This window comes from Pterocles gutturalis, unplaced genomic scaffold (genome assembly GCF_000699245.1).
Source record: "Pterocles gutturalis isolate BGI_N339 unplaced genomic scaffold, ASM69924v1 scaffold1639, whole genome shotgun sequence".
In the NCBI taxonomy this organism is placed as follows: Eukaryota; Metazoa; Chordata; class Aves; order Pterocliformes; family Pteroclidae; genus Pterocles; species Pterocles gutturalis.
Window position 1 is genome coordinate 1 of NW_010130252.1, and position 17,218 is coordinate 17,218.

General features: G+C 37.4%; 1 protein-coding gene across 2 annotated transcripts in view; it reads left to right on the plus strand.

The window, feature by feature from the left end:
• The first annotated feature begins 84 nt into the window (after positions 1 to 84).
• MIER3 (mesoderm induction early response 1, family member 3) overlaps positions 85 to 17,218 on the plus strand; it is a 20,590-nt gene continuing 3,456 nt past the window's right edge. Inside the window, exons 1-9 of one of the 2 annotated variants that reach the window (XM_010080140.1) lie at positions 85 to 108; positions 1,813 to 1,958; positions 3,887 to 4,021; positions 5,424 to 5,544; positions 7,781 to 7,866; positions 8,065 to 8,137; positions 10,581 to 10,732; positions 11,189 to 11,270; positions 15,937 to 16,031. In XM_010080140.1, coding sequence (XP_010078442.1) covers positions 1,860 to 1,958; positions 3,887 to 4,021; positions 5,424 to 5,544; positions 7,781 to 7,866; positions 8,065 to 8,137; positions 10,581 to 10,732; positions 11,189 to 11,270; positions 15,937 to 16,031 — 843 coding nt within the window. In that variant the 5' untranslated portion in view covers positions 85 to 108; positions 1,813 to 1,859. The remainder of the gene's footprint in view (positions 109 to 1,812; positions 1,959 to 3,886; positions 4,022 to 5,423; positions 5,545 to 7,780; positions 7,867 to 8,064; positions 8,138 to 10,580; positions 10,733 to 11,188; positions 11,271 to 15,936; positions 16,032 to 17,218) is intronic. The other variant, XM_010080141.1, reaches the window with a different exon arrangement.

A 17,218-nucleotide genomic window follows, 5' to 3' on the forward strand; every position in this document is an offset into this window, starting at 1 on the left:
AGAGGGGAAGAACGAAATGAAGACCCCCGCCTGCCGCCGGACCGGGGGAAGCCCGCTCTCACCTCGCTCTCTTCTCTCCGCAGGCATCTTTTGGGAGTTCGAGCCCAGGTTCGTCCTCACCCACCTCCTGCTCCCGCACTCGGCCTGCCGCCCGCACAAGTCATTCTCTCCTTCCTGCTTCTTCCCAAATCTATCCCCTCTTAGCTTTCCTAATGCTTCGTGTGCACCCAATTAACTGCCTGCCAGATTTTTAAGATAAGGAGATGGGCGCTGTGGAGTCCTCTTAATTCTAGTTGCAGTTAGTAATTGGCTGCTCGGAACCCAAAATGAAATCAAAGTTTTGTGGCACTTTTAAGTCAGCATCTCAGTAAAGCCCTGTAGCCTGGAAAGAGACTGTTTCTCTTGTTGCTGATAACTACAGGCCTGTGTAATTTTTTTACTTCTCGGTAATAACAGAGAATTTTTAAAATTATAAATTTTTTTAAGGATTTTACTGGAATAATTTTCACAAGCAAGCACAGTTAACATCAGCAGGGCTACTACTTTTGGGGAATGTATTTACCTCTTCTTTGTAATTGCTTTCTGTACTGGCTATTTGTCATCTTTTCTGACTACTCATGACATTTATTGAGGTTGTATTTTTAATATGTTTTTATGTATTTTAAATGGGACATTGAGCATTCAGAGCTACTGAAGAAGTGGGACTTTTTTATCTAAAGTCTGTGAGTGGAATAGAACTTCCAGTTCAGTTACTAAAGACATAAAATGAGTTAGAACAGTGATTAGAAGCAACAATCTTGAGCACATATGTATGTAAATATGTATTAGATTAAGGCAGTTGACACTTCTTTAAAACTGGATGGAGATGTGATGGCCAACAGCAAGAAAATTCAATACATAATGTCATTATTTTAGTTGGAGTGGTGTTTTCAGCTGTGCTGAAAGTTCTGTGCAAAAGTGAACGTGAACAAAACAACCCTGTAGTTCAGTGATTTGCATTGTGGAATGCTGACCTTACGGAATATTTGCATCTTTAAAACTTGTTGAATCTATTGATAACCTTTCTAACAGTTGACAAAATCCACTTAATTACAGAACTTTTTGATCACTTATGAGTATCCTTTTGAGTAATGAAAAAGTGTCTGTTGGACCACTGAGCTGTCAAATGGCTTGTTAATTAACATGATCTATCGGAAGCATTTTGCTATTTCCAGTATATTTTCCTCAATATTTCTTGCAACTCTGCTATGTTTATTCTTCCTTTCTGATCAAGTGCTAAAAATTAGTTTTAATGAAAGATCCATCTGTGAGGCTAAACTAATCTGAAGTAAGTCTCACTGTTTATTTTGCTGTTAGTGGGAAGCTTATTCATAGCTTAAGTTAGCTATGAGTTACCAGTGAAAAGCTATGCTAGTTACTGTATAAATCAGTCTTGCAGCATCTGAAACCTTGTGACATATGTGCTTTGTACCTTAATGATGATTTCAAGGATGTTTTGAACAATCTTTTATTCAGTATAATATTAATTTGGGATTGTGCTTTCTGAGACTTTGTTGTGATAGTCTATGTGCTTCTCGCAAGTGCTCTATACTACAAGAGAGAAAACTGCGTGTATTTCTTAAAAATATGTAAAGGAAAGGCCAGCTATAACAACTGAATTTGTCAAGTAGTTGGGAATATGTTCTAGTTATTCCATTGAGAGTTTTGACCCTTTATGTAAAAGAGTTAATGCGAACATTTTTTGTGTGCATGTGATGTAATTTCATATGGTGGTATAGAAAAAGAATGACTCAAATTAGGTTTTTTTGATAGTTGGCTCTTTATCGTCTGAGGATCATGACTTTGACCCATCTGCTGAAATGCTGGTACATGATTATGATGATGAGCGAACTCTTGAAGAAGAGGAAATGATGGAAGAAAGCAAAAATTTCAGCTCTGAAATTGAAGATTTAGAAAAGGTAAGAGTGACTTGCTCTCTTGTAAATGTCCATACATGTAACTTTTCTAGTGAAGAGAACACTCAACCTGTTCTTCAGTTTGTATTGTATAACTCAGTTTCCTGCAACATGTGTTTCCATTTGTTTAAAATAAGATGATCAGGTTTGGGTACGATAAAGCAGTGCCTCCTCACAAAAAGGCTGGACCTAGCTTCTCAAAGATATTAGCATAATGTTAACTTCACATTCTTTTTCATTTAGTAGTCCTTTCACTTTGGTAGAGGAATCACTGAAGCAGATTTGAGAGTCTGATCATCTAATATTGTTTATAATTTCTAAGTTTTGTAAGTTGGATATAAGTTGAAACTCTACATTTTCCATACTATGAAGTGGCAGCTAGCTGTATTTCATTCTGTTGGTCAGGTTTTGCTTTTCCAGTAGGCAGACAAACAGTTCCCTTTTAGGCATGATGGATCACATTCATGTGCTACATAAACGGTAGTTCTATGTCTCAGTTTCATCACTGAGGCATTTGGTAGGTGTACAAAATGACCAGCAGGCTCCTTGGCTTTTCCTATTCCATTCTACACTCTTTAATTACGTGTTTTTCCTGTTTACACCTCTTGTTCATCTGTGGCAGTGCATCACCTGTTTTAAAAGGCTGCTGAATGCTGAACACCCACAAATTAATGCTGCTTCCATTACTATTCGGTGATCCACTTAACACTACTTGGCGTAAATGCAGCTTCGGTCAACAGAGTTCCAGGAAAGTGTAGTTTTTCGCATCAAATATGAAGCTGTGTTTTTGTAGTCTACGTAAAAACAGATTTTGTAAGTGTGGAGTTGACAGCTCTTGATTGTTTGTTTTGGTTTTTTTGTCCCGCTACCTTTGCAATTACATTTTTGCTGATTATGAACTTGCAGTTGTGGTAGCAAAGCAGCTTGCTAAGTCTGATGGTTAAAATGGAGTTGTTCCTCCACAAAATGATCTTTTTGCTTCTGTAATAGAAGGAAGAAGAACTGAGAGCCACTCATCTTAAACACTCTGTTGCTTTAGGTCCCGATCCTGGAAAGACTTGGACATGAGTTTACGTTTACCCATTGTGAAAAGTCTTTACAGGACTAAGACCTTAGCTGACTAAAGAAAACAAGTAATGTAATCAGTGTATGAGTTCAACAAGAAATTTTTAAAGGTAATAACAACTTTTAAAGGTACAAATATTGGAAAATATTTTTAATATTTTGGTGGATTGATTCAGGTAACTAAAAAAAATCTCCACTGTTTTATTAATTGTATTAGGATGCTAGTACAATGGTACTTATCAAAATCACTTGATGAAAAGCTGTCGAAAAGAAAGAAGTTATAAATCAGGCCTTTCTCTTGATTTTTGCCTTCTGTATTGTAGATGTCTTTCTCCTATTACCCTTCCAATGGTCATTATAAAGTGTATTGTTCAGGAGATGGAAGGGAGGGCTTAAAAGCTGATGTATTGGTTTACTTTTGTGGGTTTTTGCACACTTGGAGGTGTAACTATGTCTTGAAGACTAAAGTCTTCAGGTTTTTCCGCAGTAAAAACTTTTTCTTCTCCTGTAGGGAGGTTGTTAGTGTTTCTAGGATATGTGTTGTAGAAATATAGGCAAATTGTGCTCTACAGTATGAATCGGATAAGGAGCATATTTTTAATAATTACTCTTCAGTTTCATCCAGCAAACAGTTTTCTTCAGTACCTTGATGTGACTCTACTATATGCCAAGAGACATGGTTATGAATTATTTCAGTCCTGTGCCTGAAAATATTTAAAGTCTAATCAAGATTCCTGCTTCCAGTTAAGTTTTCCTTGGTTTGATTTTTACTTTTGTTTTTCAAAATATGTCTTATCCTTTTAGGCCTGAACTGTTTACAAGTATTTGGCAATATATTGAAGTGTTTGTAAATCCTCTTGTATTAGGAAGGAAACATGCCATTGGAGGATTTACTGGCATTCTATGGGTATGAACCCACGATTCCAGTTATGGCAGGCTCCAGTGCTGATAGCTCCCCAAGTGAACTTGCAGATGAACTTCCAGATATGACTTTAGATAAAGTAAGTGAGAACCGTTCTCCCCTCTATTACGGTTTAAAAGTAGAAATCCTGGTGACCTTTAAATTATGTTTAACTATCTCTTGATGTTACAAAATACAAATATTTGTCAATTTCAATATATGATATTACTCTGTAGTCACTCATTTTCAAGGATATTGAGGATCTGATTCTAATGATAATTATCACACATATATAGCATAGCAACTTTAGTGGCACTGTATGACTACAAATGAGAAATGGGTAGTTAAACAGTTCTTCTAAAACACATCAGAAGAAATTTAGATATGTGGGGTTTTTTTAATAGAAGTGGGATTTTTTCGATAATGTATGCAGCTTCCAGAAATAATAATTCTGGCTTCCCGCACGCATGTCAAGTGTCAAAAAGTTTGTGGATGACTTCAAAAAACCCACTCCTGAATGCTTTGGAATGTTGCTTTTAAATGCGTTGTCATTTGGAAAGATCTCATTTTTGGAGAGTGAGAGTTGTTTTATATGCAGTGACTATATGTGTTTTGCTGATGTAAAAACCTGAAACTTCAGGTTTTGTGGTTTGCGAGCTAACTTTGAATTCAGAGATTTTAGTCTGATTTTTGGCTATAAAGCATATGCAGCTAGTAGTTTGGATTATAAAGTATGTAGGTAGTAAGTAGATGTGGGTTTGGTTTTTTTTTTTAACTTTCTGTAAGTATGATGTAATGGTAAACTCCACAGAAAGTAGGGTATAATGATGGCTCTGCACATCTGATTCTCATTAGGATTCACGATTGTGTTGAGGCAACAAAAATGTAGTTGGCTTGTTGTCTAATACAGTTCTTTCCCTTCCTAACCTCTATACAGAGGGGTTCAAACATGTCTGCTAGTGGAGCAAGTGTGCTTTTTCTTTCTTTTTTTTTTTAACCTACAGCAATGTCATTTTTTTTTGTGTTTTGGGATGATAACAGGTTGTCTATTATCTGTAACTGTCCTCTCAGCAAAAGTCTACAAAAGTGTGTGGCTGTCTTATTTTCTTTTCGCAGGGTCTAAGGGGTAACAGCCTTTTAAAGCTGCAGTATATCTGTGTTGCAAAGAATGACAGAATTCTAAAGATTTGAGGCAGTTTCCATTAGCATTTTTCATTGGAAGCAGTTAGAGAAACATCTAAGTTACTTCTCATGCATTTATTTTAATAGAGGGCAAAGGCAAATGAACCCCTATCTTCAACTCTGAAATGAATTGTTGTATTTGTTCTTAGATTAAGGAGGAGCAAACTAGCTTTTTAATTAAGGGAGTATGGTCTGCTAAATTGACTTACGGTAAAGTAAATTAATTTTAATTAATGAGACTTACAATTTGCTGGATCTAAATGCTCACCAATCTATACTTAATAATCAGTCTGAGGTTTTTTTTTATTTTAATAATGCAGGAAGAAATTGCTAAAGACCTCTTGTCGGGTGATGATGAAGAAACACAGTCCTCTGCTGATGACTTGACACCATCAGTCACTTCACATGAGGCTACTGACTTCTTTCCTCGGCCATTAAGATGTAAGAAACCTAATTTTATAATAGTATTCAAGAAGTGTTAGCATTATGTATAGCTTGCTAGCTTGAAATACCAAAATTGCAGAGTAGTGCTGACTTTACCAGGAATTGAGAAACAGTGCTTTGCAGAATGTTGTACATGAATGTTGTCTTTGGTTGGTATTACTGTTTACCAAAAAGACTTATATTTGGTACTGTGCTCAAAAGCACAAGTAGAATTAGTTTCTCTACAAATACAGTAACTTCATAATTAATAGTTAATGGGGTATTGAGGAGCATCCTTCGAGCATCCTTCATTATTTTCAGTACATTACTGAATTACATGAATATATAACCCATTATTTTAAATTAGTGTTTCTCCACTAAATTTTTTGCTACTTCTTTTAAGCCAGTGACTCTTCCATGCAGCCTGTGGATGTGAACTGGGGTGAGGTTTCTTTGTCATTATTTCCTTTCACACATTCGACACTTTTTCATAGGACTTCATGGGGTGAGCCAAAGTGGTTTTGTATGGGATGGGACCTAGAAACCCATGACCACCAAAATTTCGTTACCCATGGAGCTATTTTGGGAAAGATCTGAGAACCAGTGGTTCATTTATCCAACCTGGAGGAGATATTCCTCATTCCCTGTTGCAGCTCATTTGTTCACTGGTGTGCTAGACTTAGAGCAACGTGGAGGATTTTTATCAGTTTTAACTTGGCAAGTATCTTTAGCTATTCCTGGGGGATTTCATTCCTCTGGAGAAAGGAGATGATAAAAGGGATCTGCTGCCTCAGTCATCAGCAATTGCATCCCTTTGCATGCTTCTGATTGTGTAATAAATATGAGACATTTGTATTGAAAGAGAGATACAAAAACCTTAAGAATTATAGTGCCCTTTTTTCAGTTAAGCAAAGCCCAAACTTGTCGGCACTTAAATGTTGCTTGTGAACTGTTAATGAATATGACACTGAAAGTGTGGCAGCTTTATAGAAAAAATTATTAGCCCCTCATCTTACTGAGTATTAAGAAACTGTCATCTTTGTTCTCAGCTATCACGGTTTTTTGTCAGAATGTTACTTTCTCTATTAGGACTTTTGGCTGGACATTTTAAAATCTAATATCCACCTTTCCAGGGAGAGAGTTGGCAGTTCTCTGCAGTTTTGTCTTTTTTTTTTTTGATTTCTCAAATGTTAATATAACATTAAGTTTTAAGATAAATATGAATAATACATAATATTGGCTATTTTATTAGATTTGCATTAATTGGAAATAATAATTGTCTATGATTATCCAGGCATATTGTTATTTTGTGCATTCAGGTTAGCTTCTTGCTTGCTACTTCTAAAAGCAAAAAAAGAGATAGACTGGTGATTCTAGTAATTATAAAGTCCATACAGTCTTGGATATTGTCTCTGATCTTGACAATTCTGTTAGTTGTGATGAAACTAAAATTGCAACCCTATTTATGAGCATGTAGTTTCTGAAGTCTGAGGATATAAAATAGCTTTAATCATATCAGAACTGTAGATTCCATTCTGCCAGGGATTATACAGCTATAAAAATAGAATTACTTCAGAACCCAGTACCACAGTGTTCCAGATTCTAAAATATCAGTTCTTACATGGAGTACTGTATTTAAATTTCTTGAGTGCTTTGCGGTATTTCTTCCTAAGTGAAAAAAAATATATTAAAGAGGGATAAGCAGTCTTTGCTGTCTTGTGCTTATTCCATTTTGTATATCTCTCCTGTATTTTCACTCCATGTTGAGGCAGCCTTGTTTAAAGGAATGTTTTGAATGCCCATTGAAACTTCTGGAGAAAGGTTTTAGTAGGTGATAGTGACATGCCTTCAACTTTACTTTCTTTGTGATTAACCTGAGGCTAAGTTATAGACCTGGAAGGTTTCTGTTTTTCTCATACCTTTTCTGTAAGGTAAAAGTCTTTGTTGGAGCAAATTGATGAGGAAAAATGATCTCATTTCCTTTTGACTGTTAGAAATATAGTAGATTGTTTCAGTTGCAGTGTTGATAAATGTTTCCGTTCTGCAGCACACAAGTACCAGTGCTTTCTGACTTCGTGCTAGTTTGATACAGATGTAGATCAACAGACTTCTGATAAAAATACAGATCAACAGGCTCATGCTAGTGTCTCCCAGAATAAAAGCAGATGCTCCTTTCAGAAGTAAAGGCTATCCTGTAGTTCTGTGTTTGAACTGAAAAATCTTCGTAGCTAAACCAACTTTTTTGTGTCTGAAGCAAACACTACGTGTGATGGCGATAAGGAATCAGATGGTGAAGAAGTAGAGGCAGACAATGGTAATTCATCTGAAGATTTGAGAAAGGTAATGATTATATCTTTTAAAAAGTTTAAAAAATCTTTACTGTTAAGAAAAATGCATTAAGATTTGTAGTACCTATCTATAATAGTACTTTAATTCTGGAATTCTCTGCCATATGCCGGGTTAATGGCATTTTTAATGTTTCCATACACAAAATACTAAGTTAATACCTTTCTCTTTTCATTTTTGTTACATCTTTAGGAAATAATGGTTGGTTCACAGTACCAGGCTGAAATTCCACCTTACCTTGGTAGATATATTGATGATGAAAAGGGTAAGTTCTTCTGACTGTTTTACTTTTTATTTTGTATTTATACATAACAGTTGATGGCAAAATGATGTTTAAGTTTACAAGGTAAATTCAATGGCTTAGCAAAAGTCTTAGAGACCTTAAAATAAAAGGCGTTAGAAAACAGAAGTAACACAACTACGTAATTATATCTCATAAATGTGATTCTTCAACTTTGAGAGGACATTCTGAGAAAACATCAGAAGCTGGATTACAGTGTTAATTCTGAAGTATCTTAATATTAGGAGGCAACAAGTTGGGTCAAGAAGGAAGTATTTTCATCAGAGTATCGTAAGTGGACTGTGAGCATATAACTTAGCTCACACTGAAGATCTTAAAAACAGTATTTTTCTTTGCTTGTTTTTTGACAAGCACAATAATGTGAATTACAGAATGGATGTGGAAAACAAAGCAATAAACTACTTTAAATTTCAGTGGCATGAGTAGGTGTAGATCTAGATACACTGTCTTTTAAAAAATATGATGTTTTAAGTAGGAAGTTATTCCAGTGTAAATTTAGGCTAAAAACTGCAGTTGTGCTAGAGTAGAAACAAGAACTTATTTAATAGAGTTTTATTTGGCATCTTTAGAAACCTTCACTATGAGAAAAGTGTAGCACATGTAGCTGTGGAATTCAAAAAGCTTTTCTTTCAAATTAAAGAAATTTGCTCACAGGTGGAACAGCTGTGAATTTAAGGACCAGCTTGGGGGATATGTTAATAAATGAAGGGCATTCTGGTGTTTTCTGTAAATGTTCAATATTCTGTGAGTTCCTTGTGTTCAAACTGTAACATTTCCTGGGAATGTTATTCTAGTGAAGTATATCAAGTCTTTGCACCATTACCAACTGCTTTTTTGAAGAATGATTCTGTGCAATAGAGAAGAAGAGTGTTTGGTATGGATGGAGCTGGAAGCATCAGCAAGCGAACATCTCTTGTGTTGCTTAGGAGACTTAGGGAATTCTACTCTTTTCTAAGATTCAAGTGTGATGCTTATGGGTAGCAAGAAGTGAAGGAGAAAGAACTGTATTTGTCTGGATAGTCCTTTTCTGTTTACACATCTTCTCAGCCAAGAAATAGAGAAGGGCCAATAACCAGACGATGACCAGGAGGGTGTTAATCTGACAACTTTCTCTGTCATGAGCTGGTGCTAGAGAGAACCAGTGAGAGTCTTGTCTGCTGGCATGGCCAAGAGCAAAGAGGTAGACAGGAGAGCCCGGGGAGCTCCTCTTGAGATTATCAGTCATGGACTCAAGCAAGAAGTGCTGGCTTGACTTGGTTGATAAAGGAGGTTGAAGCTGAGCATCAGCAGTGCTCAAAGATGTTCGACCTGGCTGTAGGGGTGGAGGATTCTGTGAAAACCTCTTCTGTGCTCCCTGAAGAGCTTGTGGTGGCAAAGCAGGGCTTATAATTCTGCTATGTAGTCCTAGCTATGAGAATTGTGCCAGAAGGCAGTTCTTATCTTCTGTAAACCTTACACTTGTAACGTGTCTGTTTGAAAGCTTTCCATTTTCTTAAGCCATAACAGAACTTTCAGATTTGTAATTTTATTCCTCACCTTGTAACAGCCATTATGTTTGTGTGTTTGAATTTAATAACTCTCTAATTTTGTATTGCCGAAGAGAGTACATGAAACATTATGTGCCGTGTTAATCACAGCTATTGACTGAGTAAAGTATTTGTAGTTTAATGTAGAATTGAAATGTACACAGACTGACAAAGGTTCAGGGCAACTCTTGGGTATTTCCTACATATTGTATTTCAAATGAGCTACTTAAGAGATGCATACCTGATTTTAGTGTACTATGAAGGAGGACTATGCATCCTGATTGCTTGAAAAGTATGCAGCATACAAGTTCTTAACAGCATTCAGTTGTTAGTGAATTAAAAAACAGATTACCACATTGAGACCTAGGTTTCCATTCTGTTAAGTATTTTTTGGCAAAATTTAGTTGAAAATGACCATTTAGCCACATCCTCTTTTTTTTGTTGTTGTTTTGGCATGTAATATTTGAAATACTAAAGTAATATCCTGCAGTCTTTTACTGTAAACAGTAGTTTATTTTTTGAAAACAGATGAATAAAACTGTGAATGGTTTTGCTAGTTTGTGTATGTGAAGATGATGAACACATATGCATAATTTGACTTGAATCATCTAGCTGTAAACAAGCTGCTCCTCTGTAAAGACTCTTCATCTTGGATACAGCCCCTTACCTCATCCTCAGGGAACTTGAATCTCTTTACCATGTCACACTGCAGAGTCTGTCTCTTAAGTGAAACTTTTGGGGGAAAAGTGAGCTGCAATTTAAAAGTGGCACAATGGTGTTTAATTTGATTAGTTCTGTGTTCCTGTTCTTCGTGAAATAGCTTTTAATGTTACAACCTTAAAAATGTCACACCTGCTGTAAATGGGTTTTTGTTTTAACAGCCTATGAAAATGAAGACCATTTACTTTGGAAACCTGATGTGATCTCGGAAAGTAAAGTTAAAGAATACCTTTTTGAAACCTCCTTAAGAACAGGAAATGAAAAAATGATTGGCAGAATTCCTGAAGGACTACATACAAGGGACAATGAACAAGTATGTTTGATATCCTGTTCCATTTGTGACACTTTGCTTTGTAATTAAGAGGTGTTCTCTTTCTCTGCCTTACATTATAAAGGCAGCAATACTAATTTTTTTTTTTTTTATTAGCTGTTGTTGGGGTCAGGATCTTATTTGCAATTTTAAGCACATGCTTAAAATTACGGGCATTTGAATGTTGGCAGTGTTGTGATCTGATGTTTCTGATTGCCATGCTGTTGACAAATCCAGCTTTTTTGATAATTGTATCTAATGCTTTACATTTTTCTTAATTAAGCCTTGCAGCAACTTTTGGATTATTTTGCTTTTGGTGGTTTTTTTTTTTAATTTTCATCATGTATAAAGATAAATCCTTTTATTTTACATTAGATATGCTCACTAAAAGGCTAGTTTTAGAAGTCTAGATTGGATATTTGCAAACTTTGACTCCTTCTACCTTTTTCTGTTTCATAGGCACTGTATGAACTTCTCAAGAGTAGCCATAATGTTAAAGAAGCAATTGAGAGATACTGCTCAAACGGAAAGGCATCTCAGGGTAAGGGAGAATACCTGCTTTTTTGGAAATGTGTGTTTGAAAAAAAAGAAAAAAAGTTGTGTCAAAAAGCCCAGAGTAAGAATCAGATAGATGAGTACATCTCTTTCCATGATGTCTTTAGCACAGATTAGGTATAATCTGACCATTGACCATTTGGAAATTCTTGCTAGGTAAGTTTGCAACATGTATGAAGGTTATAGGATCAGCTTTTCACCGTCCCTTCTTTCCTCCGTTGCTGTTGTAAGAATGGCACAGACTGAGGAGAGTGATGGGGAGAGTGGTGATTTTGCTTTCGTAAGGCTGTTCTCACCCACAGTACAGTGGATTAGATCGTGATATGATCTGATGACATTTATACCAGAATTAGAAGAATGTAGCTGGCTATATAAAGAAGCCCCACTCTCTTTGTCACTGTGCTAACATGGTGCTATGCCAACCCTAAAGTGGTTCTACTGTATAGTTCTGTAGGTCTTTTGTAGAGCATGGAGAGCTTTCCTTGAGTTTATATTGGAAAACAAGCTTCTATATTGTTTGTCCCTAATTTTATTACTCCCTTAAATGAAAGTCAGAGTTTACCAATTAGCAAACACAGTTCTTTGTCCCTTATTTTAACATATGTGTTGTGTAAAGCAGAAATGGAGTATAAGCCCTCGTATAATTGATGCTCTGTCAGATATTCCGTACTCAGAACCGGATCCAAAGCAAATTTGAGTGTTTTCAAGTTAGGTGCTGTGAAAGCTAAGTGTCTAAGGTAAAGCTGAAGGGAACAAATAAGGACTGTCCGAGCCGTGCTTCAGAAAGCCTCCTACAAGAAGAGATTGCATACACCTAAACAACAAGGAAGTATCAGTTGCAGGTTTGTATCCCATACCTCTCTAGGATTTAGATTCCTGTTTTGGGATTGAAAAATACCTCTACCCATTCAGAGCCCAGAAGTCAATCCTAAGGACTGGTACTCACATTCCGCACACTGCCTCAAATCAGATGGATACTCTCCTTAAAAGTGATAAAGGACGATAATACTGATAGTGTCTTGTCTCTCAGAGTAACCATTATGCTATGATCTACTCTACCCACTGAAGTTAACTGCTATTCTCAAGGTGAGAATTAACAATCCACCCCTCCCAGGATGATTTCTTAACAGTGAGACTTTACATGGGGATGTTTTTGGTCTTTGAAGCTTGAGAACTCTGTAGTAAGGAGTGCAAAATTAATGGGGTGAGAAAGAAAGAAAGAAAATGGCCTTTAGTGGAATGATTATCACCTTCATCTGTGAGCAGAAAAGTCTTGGTTCCAGTGTCTGCTTTCAAAAATATTTCAAAATGTGTTTTTTCCCCCCCCACATTGACTTTAAGTATCAGCTGAACGGAAACGTTTGGATCACCATTATGAGTGTGAGATGCCTGAAAATATCCCTTCTTAATTATATGTAGACCTAAAGCCATAATCAAGATGGAAAAGCAACAACAACTGGGACAAAACTGACCTATTGAAATAGTTTGAGATATTTTGTTTTAAAAGTCTTACTCTTTTTAGTGATTTTTTTGATTTTGTTTGTAAAATTCACATTTAGAAACTGCAAGTTTTATCTTAAAAAAAAAAAAAAGATTGCAGTTCCTCCTGAAGAAGTCTGAAAGGGTTATTTGTGGGTTATTTAGGAGCAGGTGGTTGTTTGTTTTGTTCCAAATTCCCTAATATCCCTTGTTTTTCAAAGCCTGGATCAGACTAAGTATGCTCACAGCCAGTTAGCCTTGTATGGCTACCCAACGTGTACGTAGCACTGAGGTTTTCCTCCATGGGCTATTATGTCTTTTCCGTGGGTTCACTACCTCACCAGAAGGTTTATGAGATCAGGGAAAGTGTTCGGTGTTCTGAGGAGTCTAAATTACTTGCCAGATCCATCTGCTGTCTGCGTCAGCTTGGGATCACACTGCTGATGTTGGTTCATCACACTCCATTTCTTGACTATGATTTACAATGTCATGCATAAGTCTGCCCAGGTCAGGATGGGTAGCAAGTGGGGTTAGCCCTCCTGAGCATTATCCTTTGTGTTTTGTTTATTTCGTCCCTTTTTGCAATGATGTACAGGTTTAAAACATCAAGGGCTCCCCTTATTAGTGGTTTCAGGGCTTTGGGGTCTACAGGGGCAGAGATAGGGTAATCACCTTGTGCACCTCTGTCATTCCTAGCCTGAAGGTAGGCTGCTTCTGTAACAGCAGCAAAAAGTTCCGTTAGTGATCTTATTGGAATAGCAGTGGGCTCCCCTTTATCCTGAGGGTCTGTGCCTCGTGCCCAATATGCTGCTTGGTGGGTAATAGAGTGTGGTTCAGTGTTAAGGGCCAGTCTCTTGTTTTAAGAACACTCCTAGTCCGCAAAATCCCTTCTCATCTAACATAATAACGATCTCCATTTAAGGAGACATGCCAGAGAGACTCAGTCTTGCTTTCACCAGGCTTCGACCTCTATTTTTCATGCAGATTGGCCTGTTGAAGTGGGTCCCATGGAGTGGTCTTTAGTATTTCTCTGTTTGCCCCCTTGATGTCCAGCACATATCTCAGTTCTAATAATAGGGGCTACCTGTTCATCTAATTCACTCTCATCACTAGTTCTTCATTGGGGTCCTCCCAAATATCTCCATCCCAGTCTTCTGGGGGAATGATTAACTTTCAAGTTTTTACAGGATCTGGGGAGATTAGGGGCCCGAATTATCATGAGTTCTAGTTTGTGCGCTACTGTCCTGTGTTTTTCTTTTTCCTCTGACACTTGTATAAGCATTTGGTCTGTTCACAGAGGTAACATTTCTTGTTGCTTTCTTTGTTCAACCTTTTGTTTTAACCCAGCCAGTGACCAAAACACCACACTGCTGCTCACTTGCTCCCCCTCCCCCATCCCTGGGGAATGGGGGAGAGAATTGGAGGGGTAAAGAGGACTAATGGGTTGAGATAAGAACAATTTAGTAACTGAAATACAGTAACATTGAAAATAATATAATAACAATTATAGTAATAGTAGTAATATACAAATGAGTAATACACAGTGCAGCTGCTCACCACCTGCTGACCAAGGCCCACCCTGTTCCTGGGTAATGATACCAGAGCAGAGAGAGTCCTGAAACTGCAATCCCAGAAGAGAGCAAGACGACTGAGAAAGCAAGAGTACGAACTTTGCACCACCCTCATCTATTTACTGGGCATGACATTGCATGATATAGAATACGCCATTGGAATATGAGGCCAATTTGTGCCTCAATCCTAAACCTAAGGTCGAACCCTAAACCAGTAATTGTGGGTCCACTGCTCTGGCTATGCTCCCTCCTAGCTTCTAGTTCCATGCACACACTAGCAAAGCAGGGGAAGTAGAAACATCCTTGATTGTCTCAGCAGCAACCCAAAACATCAGTATGTTATCAACATTCCTCTCGACACGGATCTAAAACATAGCCTGATGCTAGTTACTGTGAACATTCTCATTTCTTGTTCTTCACATTCCTTATACTTGATACACAGCTCCTAAATACCTCTTCAACATCTTGCATATGATTATTAGTTTCTTACCATCCTTCAGTTTCCCTCTTACAAGGTTGAGCTTATTAAGAAAAGTCATTGTTATGGGGTTAACTAAAAGGTTTTATTAATTATTGAATTATCAAATTATAATTAATCAATGATTAGGAATTGAATTGTAATTAAGCAGTAATTGAATAGTAATTAAACAGTGCTTTAACAGTGATTTAACAATCGTTAATCGATAATTAAGTGGCACTCAGCACTACTACTTACTACACGTCTAATAATTAAGCTGTAGTTTGATATATACATAACATGTCACTAGCATACAGTATACTTTTATACTTTATGTAGAATGTCACTTATCTTGTTACAGGCGTCAGGTGTTGAATAAGGGGTGTTTCAACCCTGAAAGGGAACCTTGAGAGGTTTCCCCTTCCCTCCTTTAGGGGAGATCACCTCTGTGCAGCCTGCTGCTGTACAGGAGAGATCAACGGGCTCAGCTGTTTGTAGCATAAAGTGACAGACTGCTAATGACCTCCCCTTTGGTATATATGCAGGTGTGCAGCTGTAGCAGTTTTAGTTTTGTCTAGTCTCCCAGCTTAGGCTGCTTGCTAGCTCCTGATAAGACGTGGCCCAGGCTCCGTAGTTCCTGAGAAGATACGGCCTAGCACAATTCTCATGGTTTGCACAGCTGGGCTGATCTCAGCCAGGCCCACTTCTCAGTGATCCCTGAAGCAAAGTGCATCTCACTCTGTCACAGCATGTTGTTCCTTCACTCTTTTCCATCAACTACTGTTCTTTGTATCCTATGTGAGAAGAAAAATTCATAAAAATTATCTCTGACCTAGGTGATGTTATCAAACCTTGTTTTTTTGATTACAAACCTACTAAGAAATAATAAATCTTCTGAATGTGCTTTGCCCTCAAGGACAAAATATTTTGGAAATCAAACTATTTAATGAGTCTTTATAAGAAGAATGTTAGATTTCAGGTGGGATATCTGTACAGTAAAGGAAAGAACATGGATCTAAATTACTGAACTATTGGGTTTTTTAGAATGCATTTGGCTATTCATCCATCAGCAACAAATATTTTATTCTTTGTAAAAGGTTAGTGAGTGAAAACAAGTTTATCATGCTAGTTTTGTAATTGTCTAGAAGAGATGACAGCATGGACAGAAGAAGAATGCAGAAGCTTTGAACATGCACTTCTGATTTATGGAAAAGACTTTCATCTCATACAGAAAAACAAGGTTAGTATTTTACAGTTAAATGGAAGAAATGGTGCATGATACAACACTGAAAATCTGTAAAAGCAATGCATTTTTCAGAAGTCATGCAGAAGATGTAAATAAGAACCAACATTATTAAAACCAGTTGGCATTTTTGTGCTGATCTTTCCTCAGATGTCATTGGAAAAGCTAGGCATTGCAAGATGAATCAGTGTATTATCTCTGAAATCAACTTATGGTAACCTTGCTTCCATCTATGCATTTACTTTATAATTTTGTTTAAATGTGTGCCTCTCCTAGAAGTACAGTATTTCCATATCTTGGCTGTGGGAGGGGAAAATGCATCTTGACTTATTCTTGTCACCAGGAAGGTGTAATTTTACAGAAGTAGGCTTAGCTCTTTGTGTTTTCAGAAAGTGCAGTCATCCATCAGTGCTCTTTTCTGGCCAGCGAAGGAGTTAAGGAGTTCTAATCTTTTTTTTAAATCAAAAAGTAACAGTTGACATATGGATGTTTCCACATTTTCTGCATATCTCCTTTATGCTTTGATACCACCTTGAGGTTTTTTTCTTTAGGGGTCTGCTGTTTTGGTTGTATTTCAGATAAACTTTAAAGGGTTGTGGTTGCTGTTCAACAGCAGCTGGCTGGTACTACTCAATAGCTGGTCTAACCTGTCCTAAATAATATTTGGGTGGTTCAGATTTTAAAGGGACCTTACCAATAAACAGTAATTCGTCAGAGATGCAAAGAAATAAATTAAAAATATTTTTTTCAACATGCAGCAAAGCACGTGGGTTGATATATTTCAAATGTGGGGCCCTCAACATAAAAAAGACCTGGACCTGTTGGAGAGAGTCCAGAGGAGAGCCATGAAATTAATCAGAGGGCTGGAGCACCTCCCCTGTGAGGACAGGCTGTAAGAGTTGGGGTTGTTCAGCCTGGAGAAGAGAAGGCTCTGAGGAGACTTAATAGCAGCCTTCCAGTACCTGAAGGGGGCCTACAGGAGAGATGGGGAGGCTCTCTTTATCGGGGGGGTAGTGATAGGACAAGGGGTAGTGGGTATAAGCTACAAGAGGGTAGATTTAGACTAGACATTAGGAAGAAGTTTTTCACTGTGAGGGTGGTGAGACACTGGAGCAGGTTGCCCAGAGAAGTTGTGGATGCCCCATCCCTGGAGGTGTTGAAGGCCAGGCTGGATGAGGCTTTGA